General features: G+C 46.1%; 1 protein-coding gene across 2 annotated transcripts in view; it reads right to left on the bottom strand.

Annotated features, from left to right (window-relative positions):
* The window catches only part of Nup214 (nucleoporin 214), an 82,327-nt gene that overhangs the window by 13,032 nt on the left and 48,851 nt on the right, over positions 1-20,444 (bottom strand). For both annotated transcript variants that reach the window (XM_013126431.3, XM_021223885.2), the window contains exons 25-30: positions 18,394-18,469; positions 17,083-17,161; positions 14,174-14,264; positions 12,449-12,510; positions 8,035-9,807; positions 5,316-5,386 (exon numbers count right to left, since the gene is read on the bottom strand). In XM_013126431.3, coding sequence (XP_012981885.1) covers positions 5,316-5,386; positions 8,035-9,807; positions 12,449-12,510; positions 14,174-14,264; positions 17,083-17,161; positions 18,394-18,469 — 2,152 coding nt within the window. The remainder of the gene's footprint in view (positions 1-5,315; positions 5,387-8,034; positions 9,808-12,448; positions 12,511-14,173; positions 14,265-17,082; positions 17,162-18,393; positions 18,470-20,444) is intronic.

Raw genomic sequence — 20,444 nt, 5'->3', positions numbered from 1 at the left:
AACCTGGGGGTCAAGCAATCCTTTCACAGAGGTCGCCTAAGATCATCGGAAACACACAGATATTTATATTACAATTCACAACAGTAGCAAAATTCCAACTATGAAATAGCAACAAAAATAATGTTACGGCTGGGGTCACCACACCAGGTATTAAGGGGTCGCAGCAGTAGGAAGACTGAGAAGTACTCCTCCAGCCCGCGTCAGTCACCCTGCTTTTGCACTTACACAAGGAAGGATTTAATTCAAGCAGTCATCTAGTAATACCCTGTTGCAGCTGGCTTATTCTGCTTTGCTCATGCTACTCATGCGAAGCAAGCATCAGAGCTTCATTTCTTTGCATGGCTGGATATTCCACTCATGTGCATTCCACATGTCCTCTGTTCCTCTGTCCAGTGATTGACACACAGGTGTCTCACCTTCAACACTGGCATATGCATCTACTTGAATCTAAACTTCTGGGTCACGTGGCAGAAGCACTGTTAGCCTTTAGAGGCGGCCTCCAACTACACTTCACAACGACTGCACAACATATAGAACCGCCAGCAACACACAAAGGTTTGGATCTCTCCATGCTCTTGATAATGTGTAGTTTTAAAGTAGCAGTGCAGCCGACTGCTGGATTTTAATTTCCCCAACATTTAAGGTATTTTTTGTCTTTCCATGTTCACTGGCCATTATGCCACTGCCAACAGCTACCCCAGTCTCTGGCAAGGCCATTTCTCCATGGCTGAGTTTCTGACCCCCGTGCTGACTGCCAACCTCACTCCGTTAAGAACAACACATTTTCAAGGATCAGCCCAGCAACACTTCCTGACCACATGCTCTTCTAGGGCAGCAATAGGTGTCGGATTCTCCTCTTCCTGGACATGGGTCTGTCTGAGGAGATGATGTAGCCTCTGTAGCATTCCAAGACACAGATCCTAGGAGGCTCTACAGCAGTGGTTCTCAACCTGTGGGGTTGTGACCCCTTCGGATATCACATATTTACATTATGATTCATAACAGTAGAAAAACTAGTTATGAAGTCATTTTATGGTCACTTGGGGTCACCATGAGTAACAACATTAAGAAGATGAAAACATCTGGTCTACAGTCTCCTCTTGGAATACCAACCTCCACAGGTGAGAAGAGAACCAGAAAGGCCAGATAGATGTATGTGCTCTGCCAGTCAGAGCCAACGGTGACAAAGTCGGGAGCCTTCTGGCAATTCTGGCCCTCAGCCTCTTATTCCTCCAGCAGCTAATGCGGCACAAGGCCAGGCAGCCCCACCTGCCAATCTGAGCTGATGGCACCCATGGCTATGACAAAAGACTGCAGCAGCTAACTTCAATGACTGGTGTGAGGTGATCTGCTACGAAGCCCTTAGATAAGTGTTGTTTACACCACTGGAGTGTTCTTGGTGATTTATGGTGTGAGTGAACAAACTCTGTACCCCTTCACATCTTAGCCAGTTAGGTTTGCTGAGGACTACTCCCCCTACCTAAAAACCAGATGATACCAGAACACTCTCCAAGCTTGGTGACCCATTTATGCTCCCATTGGGAGCATGTGTGTGTCCTGTAATATACTGGACTTTCATCCGTGTGTGAGACTAGATGTTGAGTGTCTTCCTTAATTGCTTCTCTGCTCATTTTCTGAGGCAGGGTCTCACTGAACCTGGCATTCACTCCCTAGCTAGGAAGCCCCGGGGAGCTTGCTGTGTCTGTCTCCTCGAGGTAGAATTACAGGTGAACACTATCACCTAGTACTTTGTTTGCAAATATGGATGCTGGGAATCTAAACTCAGGATCTCACACCTGCCTAACAAGTATTTTAGCTCCTGAGCTGCTCCTTAGTCCCTGACTTTTGCAGTTATTAGTGGCATGTATTCCTGTGGTTTTATTTTGTATTTACTAATGAAATTGAACATCTTTATGTCTACTGGTTGTCTATCCTTTATTAATTTTTAGAAAGTACACTGACTTATATTTATGTGTAAGTGCGATGATAAGCTTGTGGTGATCAGAGGACAAATTTGGTAGAGTCAATCTCTGTTTCCACCATGTAGGTTCCAAAGACTTTATGCACTGAAACATCTTGCTGGGCCTGTCCTTTATTTTTAAATTTTTTTCTCCCTCTGTGGCTCTCTTAATTCCTAAGGATCAAACTAAGGTCACAAGCACCTTTAACCACTTAGCTAACCTTGCAAGCCCCACTTCAGTTTTTAAATTTATTTCTGAGACAAGGTGTTACTACCATATAGTCCAGATGGACTTTGAACTAGTCTTGTGATTTGGCTGGCTTGGATTCACGAGTGCTGGAAATGCAGGCTATACTTTTATGCCTGGCTCATTTTAGTTATTTTTATGTATAGTAAGCAGTGATAATGCTGTACAGTAGCACTGTCATCTTCTCTGATTGTCACTGAGCTACTTTCTTGCTTTTGTTCCCTTGAGATAGAGTATTGCTGTGTAAGAGGCTCTGGCTGTCCTGGATTTTTTTTTTTTAATAACATTTATAATGTGTGTGTGTGCGCGGGCGCACACACTTTTCTCTTTTCTTAAACCTTTGTTTTTTAAGATTTAATTTACTTTAGGTATATGGTACTCTATCTGCACGTCAGAAAGAGGGTATCAGATACCATTATAGATGGCTGTGAGCCACCATGTGGATGCTGGGGATTGAACTCAGGACCTCCGGAAAAGCTGCCAATGCTCTTAATTGGTGAGCCATCTCTCCAGTGTGGAAAGCTCACTGAATTCTGATGGATGATTGTACTATGTGAGTAAGTTTAATACTCTGGGCAGCACACACTTAGTGCTTTATAGGGCTCCCCAACACCTCATACATATGGCCCTCAAACTGACCGTTATGGAGTTGCAGTCACCCCGAGTGAGCCAGCCTGCCTGTCCTTGCCCCTGTGAGTAAGTGCACTCTAAGGGCAAGGACTGTACTAGCAGGCTTCCCTCACCCGTCACCACAGGGCTGGCAGCAGCACATTATACTCTGCTGCTCTGTCTTTTCCTGCTAAAGAGCATGGCACTAACTTGTCTATTCCATGTCTTTGTAGAGCTGGGTTGCTTCCTGGCTTTGCTATCACAGAGGCATGGCTATGAGTGTTTTATCGCTATCTCTGCTGGACAAAGGGCCTCACTTATTTCTCTTGGTTACACACACTCAGAGCAGATCTGATGGGCCAGCAGAGGTCATACTTGTTCAGCTGTTAATGCCAGATGGCTTTCCAAGGCTATACCAACTCCTATGGCCAAGCACGAGTCTGTAGCTGCTCTCTCCTCACTTGGTACTTTGAAGCAGGTTTCTAACAGCCATTCTGGTCCTCTTTGTAGGTACTCTTTATACATCCTGAATAGTCACTCCACAGGTTATACAGGCTACAATCTATCCGTTTCATGACTTGTTTTACCTTAAGATGAAAGTCATACTTTTGTCAAGGTCATTTTTTCTTCTTAAAAAATATCCCATGTTTTCTTCAGGCCTGCTAGACATGAAATCTGTCAGCACTTTTTTTCATTTCAAAAGCTCTTGGCAGCCGGGCGGTGGTGGCGCACGCCTTTAATCCCAGCACTCGGGAGGCAGAGGCAGGCGGATCTCTGTGAGTTCGAGGCCAGGCTGGACCGACAGCCTCCAAAACAACACAGAGAAACTCTGTCTCGTAAAAACAAAACAACAAAAACAAAAACAAAACAAAACAAAACAAAAAAAAGCTCTTGGCTTCACTTCATCCCGGACAAGGCTTTCCTGCTGGATTAGGAACATGCAATTCTTTACGCTGTCAGTCCAACTACAGCTCTGCAGAGAGCAGGCTCCCTCCTCTGGCAGCAATTCATCTTTACTGTGCTTGCTCTGTGCTCACATAGACTTAGGTTCATCCCCTTTGAAGCGCTTAGCTGGGCATCGGCTGGATATTTTACTCTTCAGGTAACTTCAGTCTACAGGGTTTGAAAATGTCTGTCCTTTTAAATATTGCCAACATAGTCTCTCCCTTCAGTGGCTCAGCACACTTGTGTGTCAGGTTTCCTCCTAGAGGATCATCGTTTTCGGGGCTCTCTGCCATTTCCTTTTTGTTGTCTTTTTGCTTTTTGAGACAGTCTCTCTGTGTAGGTCTGGCTGTCCTGGAACTCGTTCTGTAGATCAAGTGGGTCTCAAACTCATAGAGATCCGCCTGCCTCTGCCTCTCAAGCACTGGGATTAAAGGCGTGCGTCACCAACGCCCAGCAGTTTTCCATCTTTATCTCCATGATTTATTCACAATTGTACCCTAACTTCTAGTTCAAGGATCAGTCAATTAAGCAGTCAGAGGCTAAACCCCACTTACTGTTTTCGTGCTGGGAACAAAACCCAGGTCCTTTGCAAGAGCAGCCAGCACTCCTACTTTCAGAGCCGTCTCTCCAGCCCATAGCTTGCTGTCCCTTCAGCTTGTCCACAACTGCTTTCGTGTTGCTGAGGCAGAGCAGAATGGCTGCAAAGCTCTGAGCACCCTGCATACTGTTGCTTCCTACTGGTCTAGTCTGCTGTTGAACACATCCACTGTGCCCTTAGGTGTCAAGCCAATTAGTACATTGCTTTAATAGCAACTCTGTTTGGCTCTTTAGAAAGCTGCTATGACCTTTCTTAGAATTTCCCAATCTTTACTAGAATTTTCAAGTTTCTCTTTTACATTTTTAAACATGTGAAGCAGTTGTCTAACAGACTAGAACTGTCTGTAAATGCACTTCTGATGTTTAGTCTGTTCTTATTCAGAACCTATAGCTTCCTTTGGTGACTGATTTGCTGTGTCCATAAGAATAACCTGAGGCAGAGTGCCGGTTTCCTGAACTACAATAGCTGTGCTCTTCCTGCCATACTGGACCATCAGGTCACTTGTACAGGCCGAGCCCCATTGATCTGAAGCAGGTTCCTTCTGGACTCTACTCAGCACACACCTTAATTTCTGTCTATTGGTTTCTCACCATTTACCATGGGGATCTACTGACTACAAATACCCCGGCTTTGAATTCCTCCTGCATGCTAAAAGCAGCTGAGGACTGAGTTTAAGAACTAGATGTGGAGCCAGGCATGGTAGCGCACACCTTTGATCATTTGGGAGACAAAGGTAGGCGGATTTCTGAGTTCACGACCAGCCTGGTCTACAGTACAGAGTGAGTTCCAGGACAGCCAGCGCTACACAGAGAAGCCCTGTGTGTGTGTGTGTGTGTGTGGGGGGGTGACTTTAAGTGGTTATTTGCTAGCCTGGACCCTGAGAGTGAATTGAATCTATTATATTGAGGAAAATTGGATAGATCTTCATACAAATAGAAATAACCAAGCATACTTACCTGGCCAAAGACTGATCCGCCAGTACTGGATGCCTGACCAAACACAGAACCAGTATTACTAGACCCAAAACCTGTAAGACATAAAGCCAAAGGTTCAATTTGGACAAAACTTTTTTAACATCAAAATTAAAACCAAAACCACAAAACCCACAGCCTTCAGATGTTTATGGGTGCTGCTGGGGGCAAAGTCATCATTGGCTTTATCCAGTGATGCTCTTATCCAGTACGCTACAATACTGACTTGCCAGAAAAGGCGTGCCTATTTACACAACAGTGGCATGAAAGTTACGGGAGTAACCAACAACTTTTCTGCTTAGATTTGAGGACTGCTCCATATGAAGGAATTCATTCCTGGCACTGTGGACAACCTGGTCAAAAGTCAAGGCTGAGAAGGTCATAGGCCCAAGGCAGGGCAACTATTATTGTTGTGCTGCTCATCAGACAATTAAATTCTCCTTCTAAGTATTTGTGCTGCTTTCGATCTTGGTCAGAAGCTTTGTGCAATAGGCAAAGGTTAACGCAGAGAATCACATCTATACTGAGACTCAGTGACTGCTGAGTGCTTGACCCTAAGCTGGACTAAAGGCTGAGAACACTGTGGAAAACAGAACAAGGGAGCATAAACATTTAGGAGCAGGACGACAGTAAGGAATGCAGTGAGACTAGCATCGATGATTACCTGCCTGCTAACATTCCAGGATGAAGGAAAACACAGAAGGGCCTACCCTTAGCTGAGGAGGAGCTACTAGTAGTCAATGGCTACTGGAGAAGGGGAGTTATCTTCCTTTAGAAGGGTAGTAATGGGTTAGTTGCCCACAATCCAGTAAACAAATCCCATACCCATGATCATGAAAGCATTCTAGCCAAACTGTCAAACTCAAGTCAGTCATTTAAAAAAAAAAAAGGCAGGAAGGGAAGGAAAGGAGGAGGGGGTACATTGAGAAGTTGGGCTCCAGAGGGAGCAGAAGCCAATAGAACAGGGGATGAGTGTGTGTGCGATCCTGATCAAAACGCATTATATACACACACACACCCATGAAAATGTCAGTGAATACATAACAATTATTTTAAAAGTTGTTTCCCCAGTGAGGAAACGGAGAAATTCTATGTAAACAGAGTTGGTAATTGGTATTCATACGGGATCAGTTCTAGACTCTTGAGGATACCCTTATACAAAAATCTCTTTTATGACGTGGTGTGGCTAACCTAACACTGGGAATCTTTCTCCCTGATCTTCTACACTCAAGCACTGGATTCCATGAGGATGGATAATCTTCCTGCCAGGTACAACCACAAGTGAGGCAAGCGAGGCAGGTGTGGCTATAACTAAGGAGAAGGGGAGGGGAGAGGAGCGAGGAGTGTGGATCAGAAGTGCAGACAAATGTCAATTCCTCCACTAGGCCTGGAGGTGACAGACCCAGGAGCTTTCTATCCAAGCACTCTATGTTTAAACAAGACCCCTCTGGAGGCTCCAAATTTGGTGAGCTGGCTTGCTGACACTTGCACAGACTTTTAAGTCCTGTCTTTATGCTCAGGATAGACAGTTTAAAAAGTTTGTTCTCTTTTAAGTCTTAGGCCTTCTCCCTGCACATTCTTGGGACTAAGGCATCATGTGTCCATCATCCAGATAGGTCACTTGCTTTGCATAGCCTCAAGGTATTTGGGGCTCAGAGCTGTGTTTTTCTCTCCATAGACTTTATAGCTGTTTTTTTTTTTGTAAGAACTTATAATTCATTGAGAGAGAAAAAAAATTCTTTAGCAAATTAGAAATCATTTCAAATAAACTACTGTCAAAGAAATCAATCAGAAATGATTTTCAATCTTGCCTATCAACAAATTATTGATCTTTTATTTCCCCTGGATACTAACTACTAAAGAATTACCGCCCCCCTCCCAACTCACAGAGATCCTCCTGCCTCTGCCTCTGGGATGAAAGGCATGTGCCACTGCTGCCCATCAAGAATTACCTTTCATAAGAGAACCACCCACCAGAAAGCCAAACTAGGAACACATCTCCCTCCACATTACAGTATCTACTAGCAACAGCAGAGTGAAGCACTCAGTTTCTCTTCAAAATTAGCAAAATGAGTGTCTCTGTGTGTTTAATTCCTACTCAAGTGTCTGTATGCCTACTTCCCACAAGAAAGAGCATCAGAAGGACTACACGGGAAGGCCCGGGTCCTCTCTCCTGTGAGGTCAGGCTGCCTGAGTCTGGCAGTTTCAGGCCTCTAAGGAGCCTTCTGAATTTAAATTACCCGCTATGGCCTTAAACAAAGAGGTGTACTTTTTAACCTGGGCACTTGCTAGTCTTGTGGCCAGCAAAGTAGAGAGCTTGCTGAGGAAAAGAGCAGAGCAGCACTGAGCTACAGGGGCAGCCAACAGGACAAAACAAGTCCCTACCCTGCGGGTACTGAGTGCCCTCCTTTATATTGGATACTAGTTTTTGTTTCTTTGCTCTTTCTTTCTCTTACATTCTGTATTTGCGTTTGTGTTTCTGAGACAGGATTTCATGTAGCCTGGGATGGCTCTGAATTTACTATGTAGCCAAGGCTAACCTTGAGCTCCTGACCCTCCTGCTTCTGCCCTCTAAGAGTTGGGATTACAGCCTGCACTATGACACCCAGATCCTCTCCTTTAATTACAAAAACAGTAAAGGTTTGTTACAAATATTTTAAATGGCGCAGAAGAGAAAAAGTGAAAATGTTCTGGGAATCCTTACCAGAGGCTTGACAAAAGCTAAACCCTGAAGGTGCTGCTGTAGAGGTAGTGGCCGAGGTGCTACCAAACACAGAGCCTCCCTGTCCAAAGCCAGGGCTTTGACCAAAAGCAGGGGGGTTGTTCTGGCCAAACAGTGTCCCTCCTGTGTTGGTAGAAGCCTGTCCAAATGAGAAGGAACCAGGGCTGCTGGCACTCGAGGCGGCTCCGAAGACATTCGCACTGGTGGATGTGGGGGTAGAGGAAACAGACTGGCCAAAAACAGGCCCAGAGCTGAACCCAGGCTGGCTGAAAGAGAAGCCACTTGCTGGGTTGCTTGCTGCTTGCCCAAAGGCCGGGGCCTGCCCAAAGGCTGTCTGTCCAAAGACTGCTGGAGCTGAAGCACCAAACGCAGGGCTGCCAAACCCTGAGCTGCTGGCCTGTGGTGTGGCAGTGGCTGTGCTGCTAGCTGCCACCTGCCCAAACATGGGGGTGGCAGAGGATGCAGTGGCTGTGTTACTGGAGAGTTGGCTGAACGCTGAGCTAGAACTGGCAGCAGGTGGCTGTGTGCAGACCGAGGAGCCAGAAGTAGCAGTCCCAAACGCGGCTGTCTCTGTGGCAGAAGCTGGGACGCTGCTGGAAGCTGTGCTGGAGGTGCTAGGAGTACCCGATGCTTCACTGGCTGCTGGGCCTGTCCCTGGGAGAACAGCCGCTGCGACAGCAGCCTGCCCAGGCCCCGCAAAGGTAGACGCAGGAGCAGTAGCCTCTGTCTTGCTGTCAGGGCCCCCTGGGGCTACTGGAGTGGCCTCTGTAGATGCCACAACACTGGCTGCAGATGATGGTGGGTTGGGGCTGCTGTCTGTGGCCTGCACAAGAACAGGCTCTGTTTTGACAGGGTCAGAAGTTTGCAGAGAAGCCTGGGGAGGCTGGGCGGATTGTGGCTGTACTGGAAGGGAGGGTGCTGATGCTGAGACTTCACTGTGGCCTGACTTATCAGGCACAGCTGATGGTGTAGCCTCCTCTGGGCTCTTACCAGAGGACACAGGAAGGGAAGAAGTAGACGTTGAACTTAGGAGGCCACCAAATGATAAGGTGGGGAAAGACGCTGGAAGGGAAGGGGCAACTGAGGTGGATGTTGGGGCAGCTGATGACACAGTACTACTAGTCTGTTGGTTTCCAAATGCGAAACCAGCTTTGCTACCGGCCAGAGATGCCCCACCAAAACTGATGAGCCCAGAAGGTCCGGCACTGCTAAGGGGCAGACTGGCAAAGACTGGCGCAGCCGAACTGTTAGTGCTCACACCCAGGGAAGACACTGGCGCTGCCGGGGCAGGGGTTACAGAGGATGTCACAGTGGGCTCCACAGGCTTCCCTAACACTGGAGTGCCGGGAAAGCTAAAGCCTGGGGGCTTTGGTGTCGGGGATCCAGCTAGGCTCATGGATGAGGCCTTACTGACTGGCTTTGCAGAGTCCTCAGCTTGGCCAACACGCAGTCCTGAAAAGCTCCCTAGCGTTTCTCCAGTCAGGGAGCCTGGGAACAGGAACTCTCCCAGCTTAGACGTTGGAGTTTCCAATTTGCTAGAGGCAGTGGACACAGTAATTCCAGAGGAAGCTGCAGGTCTGCTGCCGGGTGGGACAGAGTCTCCTGGAGAGGCAGTCGTTACAGAAGTGCTGGGTGCTGCTGACAAGGCTCCTGTGGGAGGAGAGCTTCCAGGAATGGCCTCACAGAAAGGTTTGCCTCCCCCGCCAAATGAAAATGCCTCCAGCTGGTTTGACTCTTTCGTGGGGGGTACTGATCCTAGCAAGAAAAAGAAATCAGGAAGAGTTGGATTTAGCAAAATATGCATCACACTGATCACATTTCTAAAGCAATCTCTCTCTTCTCTTCAGTGAGGCTAGCAGGTTGTAAGGAAGGGCAGAGAAAGGATGGAATGACCACTCTCCACAGGAGCATTAGTCCTGCTGGAGTCAGCTCTCAGGAGGGAAGGAATGGAGTCTTTTCTGACCATTGCATCGCAATGAGCACACAGCGTCTAGGATACACAAAAGGAAGAAGTTATCCCCAGAGAAGGAGAAAAGCATCTATCTATGCACCTTCTCAACGGCTCTCAACTGCACTGGGTAACGGCTTCCCTCCCACCCTAAGTGTCAGCTAATCAATGGGTAATCCTGATAGGCCAACTGGACCCAGGGTGGACGCTCTTCACTGTTTAAGGACACAGAGTGTCAATCCACAGATGATAAGTTTTAGTACAGTTAATTTAATTCCTGGGGTTCTACTGAGTATGGCATTTTATTACTGGCAATGTTGTTTATGGCTTTTGTGTTATCTACCATTGTACTGATTCAGAGTTGATACAGGATTATTATCACATCTTATATTATTTCCTATGATCTGGACAGTGGCTTTGCTCTCCAAGCATTCACAGTTGTGAGTTGATTTTTACTCTAGTGAGAGTGGACAGCACTGGAGAGAAGGCTGGGCGGGCAAAGCTTGAGCCATAATGTGAGGACCCAAGTCACAACTCCCAATATCTCCATAAGGCCAGAAACAGTGGTGTGCACCCAGGGTTCCTAAAACAAGAGACACTGGAGACAGGATAATTCTTGGAACATAGGTCAGTCAGCATGTTGTATATACTGGCAAACAAGAAACTTCATCTCAACCAAGATGAGAGGCAGGACTGAGACCCCAGAACATCCTCTCACCTCTACACATGCACCACGGTACACGCAAGCTCGTACTTACACGTGAACAAACCACAAGTGCACGAGCACGTGCGTGCGTGCGTACGTACACACACACACACACACACACACACACACAGAGGGGCGGGGGTGGGGTGGGAGAGAGAGAGTTGGGAGGTAATGTATATGGGAGCCAGGGCCATACCCAGACCAGAATTAGCGTGCGTGCGTGCGTGTGTGCGCATGCGTGGGCACATGCGCTACGCTTTCAGGCCCTAGCCCATCTGGACAGGAGGAGGTCCTTCTGACTAGGGAACTCTAGCACCCGAGTGCCACACAGAAAGCACTAGGCAATGTGTTGCTGGTCACAGTGGCATACAACTATGGTTCCAGGTACTTAAAGGGGACTAACGTAGGAAAGATCACTTATGCCCCAGAGTTTGAGACCAGACTAAGCGATAGTGACACCAAAGTATTAGGTTCTATTCCCAACACAAAGGTGGGGGCTGTTGAGTGAAAACTAAGAACGATGGATGTGCTATTTATCACACACAGATAGCCCAGGGCTGAGCTCTAGCACTGTGTTCCATCCCAGCCCTCTTTTATTTACTTAGAGACAGTCCAGTGCTAAGCTGGCTTCACTAACTCTATAGCCTACATAGGCTTTAAATTTGTGGTCTTCCTACCTCAGACTCCCAAGTAGCCGTGATCATAACCCCGTGTTGCACAGTGCAAGGCAACAGAATACACTAGGTTAAATAAAAACTAAAAAAAGACAAAACTCTGCAAAGAAAATATAACCGAGCTGTAATGGCTGCTATGGAGGGTTCACAAGCGACTCTAAACTCTATCATGCAGTTAACATTTCATAGTAAAGGCTTGCTTCTAAATAAAATAAAAATATTTAACCACTCAGACAGAGCTTGGAGGAACTTGACAAAAATGTCCTCTTTGGGGTGGGTCTGGAGTTACAACAAGAGGTTATGGGTTCCTAGCACGCTGACCAGGTGTGAAGAGGACCAGGCTTGATCTTTTCCTGCCATAGTACTTCGTCTACCTTATCTTGGGTCCAAAATCGAATGTTAACACTAGAATGTAACATCAAATGAGACTTCCTTTCCCTGTTCATAATTATTCAAATAGACTGATCTCCCTCACAACTGGTTATTTTTTAAAATATCACATTATCAGCACTCAGGAGGCAGAAGCACGTGGATCTCTGAGTTCTAGGTCAGCCTGGCCTACAGAGTGAGTTCCAGGACAGTGAGGGTTACACAAAGAAAAAAGCAAAACAAACAAATCAAACCAAAATAACAAAAAACCCTCAAACCTCCCCCCCAAAACCCTACAATGAAAACTGTGTGTGTGTGTGTGTGTGTGTGTGCATGCATGACAGAGCATGTGGCAGGCAGAGGACACCTCCCAGAGCCACTTCTCTCCTTCCACCACAAGCTCAGCCGGGTGGCAGGTAGGTGCTGAGCGTCCTCCCCAGCCCCATATCAGGTTCCATATCAAACATTCTGCTCTTGCTCTGGTTCTCCAAGTTAAATTCAGGCCTCCTGTGTGCTGAGAAGATGCTCTGTGAATGAGCCACCCGTCCCTTTAACACATCTCTACTGTATGTCATCACTATCAACCTGACTGCAGAACTGTGCAGGAGACCCACAAAGGGTCACAGTGTCAACACATGTGCACATACAACCTTTCCTCAAGGAAACACAAAAGAGCACTATGCAACACGGGGACTGTACCTGGTGTGGCAGCGAGACTAGAAGAGGGCGCCGATGCGATCGTCCCAAAAGTAAAGGCAGTCCTGAGGTGTGGAAAAAGAGAAGTTAAAAAGAGACAAGCCTAAGACACAACATCACCCTTTTAATATTCCGCCTTATAAATCATTCACATAATCTGCCCTTGAAGAACTGACATCTGGTGATAAGCAACAGCGGAATTAAAATCTGCATCCCAGAGGCACTGAGGCCACTCGAGCACTCCCGGGCAGAGAAGGAGCAGTAGCAGGAAGGCCTGGGCGGAAACTTATTTTAAGAAAAGTTGCAGCAGTGAAAAGCTGCATAGGAGGACCCCAGAGCAGAAGCCTGCCTAGAGAGTGGCCGGGAAGTCTGGCAAGGCAGCAGGGGGAGTGTAGGGAGTCTCTGGGCCCACCTCCAGTCAAGAGCTGCAGGGCAGAGAACGCAGCAGCAGTGTAAAGCAACAGTCTGCAAAGTGCAACAAGAGCACACATGTTCAACTGAACGCCCCTAACACCGGGCACCAAGCCTGCCAAATACAGTAAACATGCCAGGATTCAGGTTCTCTCATCCATTGTTGCCATCTTCAAACGGACAAAGACCTTCTAAGGATATGCTACACTTAATTATCTGGCCTCAATCTTGGCATGAAAAGTTTATGAAATAGATAGGTCATTTTCTCACTGACCCAAATCTTTCCAGCTTTCTTTACAAACTGCAAGAGCACTTTCACTTCAGAGACATGAAGATTCATTGTTATATTTGTAAAGGACACAGTAACCCTTGGCCTTGACCTACTCTTTAAAGTCCTCTTCAACTATCCCTGAGAGGCATGGGTGTGATGATTTACAACAATGGAAAATGAGTACAACTTCTCCCATTGATTTCGGTGCCTTCCCTCACGCAGAGCTGGAGGATGCCCAAGCGCACATGACTCAGAGCAGAGGGTGGCGATAGTGGAGCCCAGGTACAGAAGCAGACAGTGACAGCATCAGGGATGTTTCCAAAAGAAATGAATACACAGCCCTCCAGTGGCAACAAGTCACAGTCTGACTCCAGAAATGCCAGGAAGGGCCAGCTTCAGTATCTTGCCTGGCTTTTACCATGGCATGAAAAAAAAAATGAGCACAGTCAGTCAGTCTTCAGTGAATAAAGAATGAAGCTTGGAAAAGTCTTTTTTGTTTTGCCAACCTAACTCTCAAATCTACACCATGGCTGCCACCATTTCAAGAAACGGTGAACACAGTGGGTTACCGTACAATTCCAGTGCTTGGGAGGTGGAATCAGGAGATTCAGGAGCTTAAGGCCATCCTTGGCTACATAGCAAATTTGAGACCACCAGAACTATGAGTCTCTCTTTTGAGCCCCCCACTCTCTATCATCTACTTACAAATCAGAATGTCAGAATGGTTACTGTCTTTCACTGCATTGTCTGTGCAGCTCAAGAGACCCAACTCAGCACAGTGAGACTGTCCCAGTCATGCTGACTAAAGAGTGTCAGAATAAAAACACCAGATACACTGGATCACATACAGAAGTGAGCATTCTCTGCCAGGAGGAAAAAAAAAAAGAGCAAATATAATAACCCTGAACCGCAAAGAGAAAATAGATTCACATTTCAAAGTTTACTATTGCCGCTGTCTGTAGACGCACTGGCACAGCTCTAAGAGCTCAGCGTTCGTGTGGATGTGGTTGATAGTGACCTAGCACAAATTTAAGTTCACCACTGACCCTGAGGGAGCAAATGAGAAAGGTTTGTTGGGCTGCCCCACAGCAGATGGAGTCGAGGTCACGGTTGATTCCGTCTTGGCTGTGCCTGAACCTGAAAAAGACAAAATAAAGACAACCTGCAAGTCAGTTACAAGTGCTGCTCTTGTCTGTAATTCCCTACAGCGCAGCAGCACAGACTGTGTGCAGTTGTTCAGAGTCTGCCTAGTTCTTGAGGTTTCCTAGTTTTGCTCTTTGGGTCATCTTTGCTTTTTTTTTTTTTTTTTTTAACAGGTAAGGAACACTTGCTATATATGATCACTCTAGAAAATAGAAGTGTTGCAATTAAGGGAAGTAGCCATCGCCCACATTAAGTTTGAGTACAGACTGAAATCCAAGTGGGCTGTAGAAACACTAAGATGCTAAGATGCTGAGGCCATTAAAATGACTACGGTGAATCTGCCAGGAAGAGAACAGGATGTTCAGTGTAACGGCGCTTAGGAGTGGGGAAAGTTACAAAAGCATGCACAGGCAATGTCTGTTTGTGTTTCAAACAATAAAGTGGGCTGGTGAGATGGCCCAGCAGGTAAAGGCACTTGCTGTCAAGACTGAAAACTGAGCTCGGTCCCTGGGACCCACATGGTGGAGGAGAGTGACTTCTGCAAGTCGTCCTCTGACACCAACAAGAACACTATGGCACACATGCACCCTTCTACTACATAAAGGCAACAATACTAAAAAACAACAAACAAAAAGAATGTAGTAACCTCAAGAGATGCACATAAAATTCTTAAGGACATCTTTGAAAAAGACTCCTAGGGCAGCTGACACTGACTGTTGATATGTGACCACGTTGTGATCAGCAAAACAAGGAAGCATTTCTATTACTGATGAGTAGCAGAATTATTCTACAGGTTTCAGGGGAGGGAGGGAGCAAGCACGCAAGAGCAAGTTAGGTATGGTGGCTCGTGCCTACCACTCTAGCACTTGGGAAGTTGAGGCAGGAAGATTGTTATGAGCTCAAGGACAAGGCTAGCCTCAAATAGTATAATGGGCTATATACAGTGAGTTATAGGGAATCTATCTCAAGTAAACAAGAAAATGTTTCCGCAAAGGCATGCAGGATTTTCAGCCTAAAAGAGAAAAGTTCTTCTCTAAGCCTAGATCACCCCCACATGAAGACAGCAGTGGGCAGTGAGTGGCTGAGAGCTGACGCAAGCCATGCTGTTGTCTGAGACAGCTCTGATTCAGAGCCCTTTGGTCTCCTTGAGGTTTTTGTTTTTTGGCTTTTCGAGACAGGGTTCCTCTGTGACTTTGGAGGCTGTCCTGGAACTAGCTCTTGTAGACCAGGCTGGCCTCGAACTCACAGAGATCGGCCTCCCAAGTGCTGGGGTTAAAGGCATGACCAGCACTGTCTGGCCTCCTTGAGTTTTACCCTTAAGTGGAACAAAAGGCTCTGCAGGAGCCCCTGAGACACAGGCTCTTCTGAGAGCTTTCAGGGGTATTAACCAGCCACAGCCAAGCTTGTTTTAATCCTCAATGAACCAAGTATTTGCTGAACCCATTAAATTGTTGTGGTCTATGTAACAGTAGTTTTCATGTGTGTGAGGGATACTCTGAGTTTCAGATCAGAAGGCTCTGAGTGACTGGGGGCCTTATGAGAAGTGGGCAGCTGCTATGTGATGCTCAGTCTCTCACAGAACCTGCCTGAGAATGGGAATGAAAATAAAAGCTAGGATGCAGAGGCAATATGCAGAATGAGGCCAGCACTGCTCAAATGGAAGCTGTGGATGCTCCATCAGGTGGCTACAGATGGAGATCAATAAGCAGACCTGAGAAAGCTGATCATGAAGATCAGAGTGCGGAGCTAGCCACACTAGTCAGGGATAGAGGCTGGGCAGTGGTGGTGCACTCCTTTAAGCCCAGCACTCAAGAGACAGAGGCAAACGGATCTCTGTGAGTTCAAGGCTACCCTGGGCTACAGGAAATTGAATCAGTCTAAAAGAGAAACAGCTCACACCTTTGATCCCAGCACGTGGGATCACATGCCTTTAATCCCAGCACTAGGGAGGAGTTGGAGACAGGAGTGAAAAGGCTGGGTGGAGAGAAGAATATAAGACGGGAGGAGACAGGGGCTCAGAGCATTCAGTCTGAGGATTTGTAGGGACAGGACTGCCCCTTTGGTCTTAAGATTCAGTAGAGGTAAGAACTAGTAGCTGACTGTTCTGCTTCTCTGATCTTTTAGTATTTACCCCTATATCTGACAATGGGTTTTTATTATTAAGACCAATTAGAATTCAGGCTACAAGCAAGTCATTATAAAGGACCTGGGAATGTAGCTCAGCTGAAGAGTGCTTCCCTAGCACACAGAAAGGTCTGCACTATATAAAACCAGGCACAGTGGCACTGGGGAGGCAGAAGCAAGATCATCATCTTAGGCTACACATTAAGTGTGATGTGTCATGCCTGAGCAACATGAGACTCCCTGGAGGTGAGGAAGGAAGTGAAAAGAGGGAGGAGAGGGCAAGGGAAAGGGGAAAGGAAAGAAGGGGAATGAGGGAGAAAGGACAGGACAGGACAGGAAAGAAAGAGTAGTTTATAACCTGTAAGCATGTGACTCTTTTCCTTTTAAGAGGGAACAGTCTAACAATCTAAACAACGATCATGCAGCGGGGCATGAAGACATTGCTATTGCTTCTTTTAGAAAAAGAACATCAAAAGTTTTCTATGTGTTGAGTGTAAAGTCTTTCAAAATCAACTCCAAATTTCAGAAACTGTTAAAAGAGCTTAACATCCTTGCAATCCCTCATAGCCAACACCTTGGGAATACAGCATCTGTTCTTGCCTCCTGCCTGCTGGTTCTGCGATCTGCACAAAGAACGATCAGGAACATCTTTCAGCTTCATTCTCATATAATGAACATGCAGACTTACCTGCAGCTTTATCTCCAGAGGACAATTGACAGGATGCTGGTGTGGTCCCTGACGGCTTGAAGGAATTTATCAGAGAGCCCTGTACAGAACACAAGAAAAATGTTTGTGTTAAACTGTTAACCATCCTTGGAATAAATGACCATGTAAAATGGAAATGCAAAAACATAAACTAAGCAAGCACAAATACTTGAATTAAGCTTAGTTACCAAAAAAAGGAGGAAAGCAAAAATAATAAATGTTTTAAGTCAATCACCTATAACATCAAACTGGAGATACCTGTGTGGCTCAAAGATGACATCTCAGTGCTGAGCATAGTGTTTGCACATAAACAGCACTTGAATAATTGGTAGAAGAATGAATGGGCAAATGAGGAAAACAGTCCCAGCAACTAATGGACTTAAACAGAGCGAGCAGGAAAACCATGTTGGCTTTCCACCTACAGCACCTCTGTCCTCCCCTGCCAAGGTGTATTACTTAACTCTATCATCCCTCATGAAGAACAGAGGCAAATGAAGGAACAAGATGGTGTTGGGAGCTCACAATGGGCAGTTGTGAAGGCACAGTCTCAAACTCTGGTTTCTAGTGCAATCTGAAGCTGCTCATCCAAGACAGATCTGAGAGAAACTAAGACTGCAGGGAACGTTCCAGAGACAGCTTGGTTTCCCTTCTAAGTCTCCTCCTACCCCCACCTTTCTCTATTCTTTTCTTTTGCACTGTTTAACTATTTATAATCAGTGAAAAGTCAAAAGCTAGACACTGAAAGAGTGCAAACAGTCCTTAGCATTTACGGAAAGTTCTTCAATTTCTTTGTCCTCAGCCTAAAGCTATTTACTCTAAAAGCCCAGTCAGACAACCCATGCCCAACACAGACTCTAAACAGTGCAGTGGAGAAGGAAAAGGCAGAGAAGCCAGTCAGCTTGGGGTCCCGGCTGTTCCTTCCTACCAGTTACTGACTGGAGGAGCCCACATGACTCAGCAGACCGAGACTGCCTCAAAAGGAACCCATCTAAACACACACTATACCAGTCAGCTGCATGAACGGAGATAGTTAAACAAATAAACAAAAACGACAACAAAAATATCCCTGCAAATTAAAACACCTCATTCAAAAGCATTCTATTGGCATATAGTCTCTACCTAGAGCAGACAGTCAATGGTTTGTGAAGACTTGTTTAGCCATGTCAAGGATTATGGAAAAGAAGTAAGAGTCCTTTTAAGAATCCCATTCATTTAAGTGGAGTTGAGTCATAAAGTGACCTTCAGCTACAGAGACAACATGCACGAACGCTGAAGAGCTCATCAGTAAGATACCTGCTTAGCTTGGCTGGCAGCCACCGGGGCCAACACTGCATGGGGTGCTTTGGCTGTTGAGTGCGGCACTGAAGAACTGAAAGACACACAAGGGATCTGCTTGAGGGATAGGGCTCACCCCCAGCTGGTTCCCTGTTCAACACAAGAAAACACTCTAGGGCAGAGTATAGACTTTCAGACATTTTGTTGAAGAAATGGTTTTTAAATGAAATCTATGTTTTCAATCATAAAATCTGAAACAATGACCTTGTTAGCTTTTTCCTTTCTACAATTCCATGAAACAATTTGTAATCATTTCCAAATAGATGTTGTTCTTATTGGGACAACTGGCATTCTTCCTTCCTGCCTCCCTAGTTTTAGACCATTTGGGGAAGTTCCGATTCTCTTTTTCAAGCCTGAAAAAAGAAAGATGTTCAAGGGGATCTGTGGGGCATAAATGATCAGTTGCGCATACAACAAAGGTGCTCTGAGAGACTGGATGCTTGCACAGCAGCCATGGGGGATTCCAGCGCACTGCTGCTCCAGTCCAGCCTGCATCTTGGCTACTCTATGAATGTACACCCAATTTCCAAGACACCTTCCCAACCCTAAACACTGTACTCAGGGAAGCACTGCTTCATTCCCTAGCTAGTGACAGCATTGGAAGACTCCAACATCAGTGCAATCACAGACACAGTCCTTAGCATTTACGGAAAGTTCTTCAATTTCTTTGTCCTCAGCCTAAAGCTACTTAATTGGAATGTATAGTAGTATTTGTAGTTGTAAGATCTGTTTTTTAGAACACTTTTCAGATTTGGGGGAGAATATTAATAACTTTCCACCAAAAATTAAATTTTTTTTTTTTGGTTTTCCGAGACAGGGTTTCTCTGTAGCTTTGGAGGCTGTCCTGGAACTCACTTTGTAGACCAGGCTGGCCTCGAACTCACAGAGATCCGCCTGCCTCTGCCTCCCGAGTGCTGGGATTAAAGGCGTGCGCCACCAATGCCCAGCCAAAAATTAATTTGATGCCAGGCAGTGGTGGTGCTTGCTTTTAATCCTGGCACTCTCGAGGCAGAAGCAGAAGGATCTCTGAGTTCAAGACCAGCCTGGTCTACAGAGCCAGTTCCAGGACACAGAGAGAAACCCTGTCTTAAAAAAAAAAAAAAGAATTTAAAGAGGGAAGATAAGATCACACTTCATCGAGAAACATCAGCAAATAGCTTAGTCTTTACAGTCTGTCTGGATTCTCTGTGGGAACAACAGAGAGACTTCCCTGACTTGATTAGACTGGAAAAGAAAAACAGACTCATTTTCAATGAAACAAACCCCCATGATGATTCTGTCAGAACAAAAGAAGCTGCAAAAGTGCCCCCTGAGACATTGCACTGCATAGGTCCTTGGGTGCCATGCCTACCCTGGACTCTGCTCAGCTCCACCAGAGAGAGGGATGGGTTGGTGAGACTGCTGGACCCACGACCCCAGGGTGGACTCAGACAACTCACTCACAGATACAGTTCGAGCTCAGGGACCCACGACCCCAGGGTGGACTCAGACAATTCACTCACAGATACAGTTCGAGCTCAGGGACCCATGACCCCAGGGTGGACTCAGACAACTCACTCACAGATACAGTTCGAGCTCAGGGACCCACAGGGAAATGAGCCTCTTTTATGTAAAAGTAGAAAAGAAGATTAAAAACAGCAATTTATCCAAATCTTGGAAAATATTGGAAAATCTTTATACCTAACATTGAGTGACAACCTGACGGTACATTAGAGCAGGAAGCTCAGCTGCATTCAGTTCTTGTTCTATTCACTTGTTCTGTTGACATGCTCCAGGTCTCCTGGGCATCCCAAATCCCCAAACACAAAACCAGGAGGCACAGGACTAGCACATCTGCCATGTGACACCTCTGTGGAGAAATGCTGTTTGGCACTAGCAGCTAATAGACCTGCCCATAAACCTGCTCCAAGAGATCTCTACCATAAACTCAAAGAGGCCAACGCAAACAACAGCACACTCCCAAATGGATATGCTCAGAAATGAACACAGCAGTGCCAGATAAAGGACAC

This window comes from Mesocricetus auratus, unplaced genomic scaffold (assembly GCF_017639785.1).
Source record: "Mesocricetus auratus isolate SY011 unplaced genomic scaffold, BCM_Maur_2.0 Super-Scaffold_100172, whole genome shotgun sequence".
Taxonomy (NCBI): Eukaryota; Metazoa; Chordata; class Mammalia; order Rodentia; family Cricetidae; genus Mesocricetus; species Mesocricetus auratus.
Note: the sequence above shows the minus strand (reverse complement) of the source record. Positions and strands in the feature narration are given on the sequence as shown.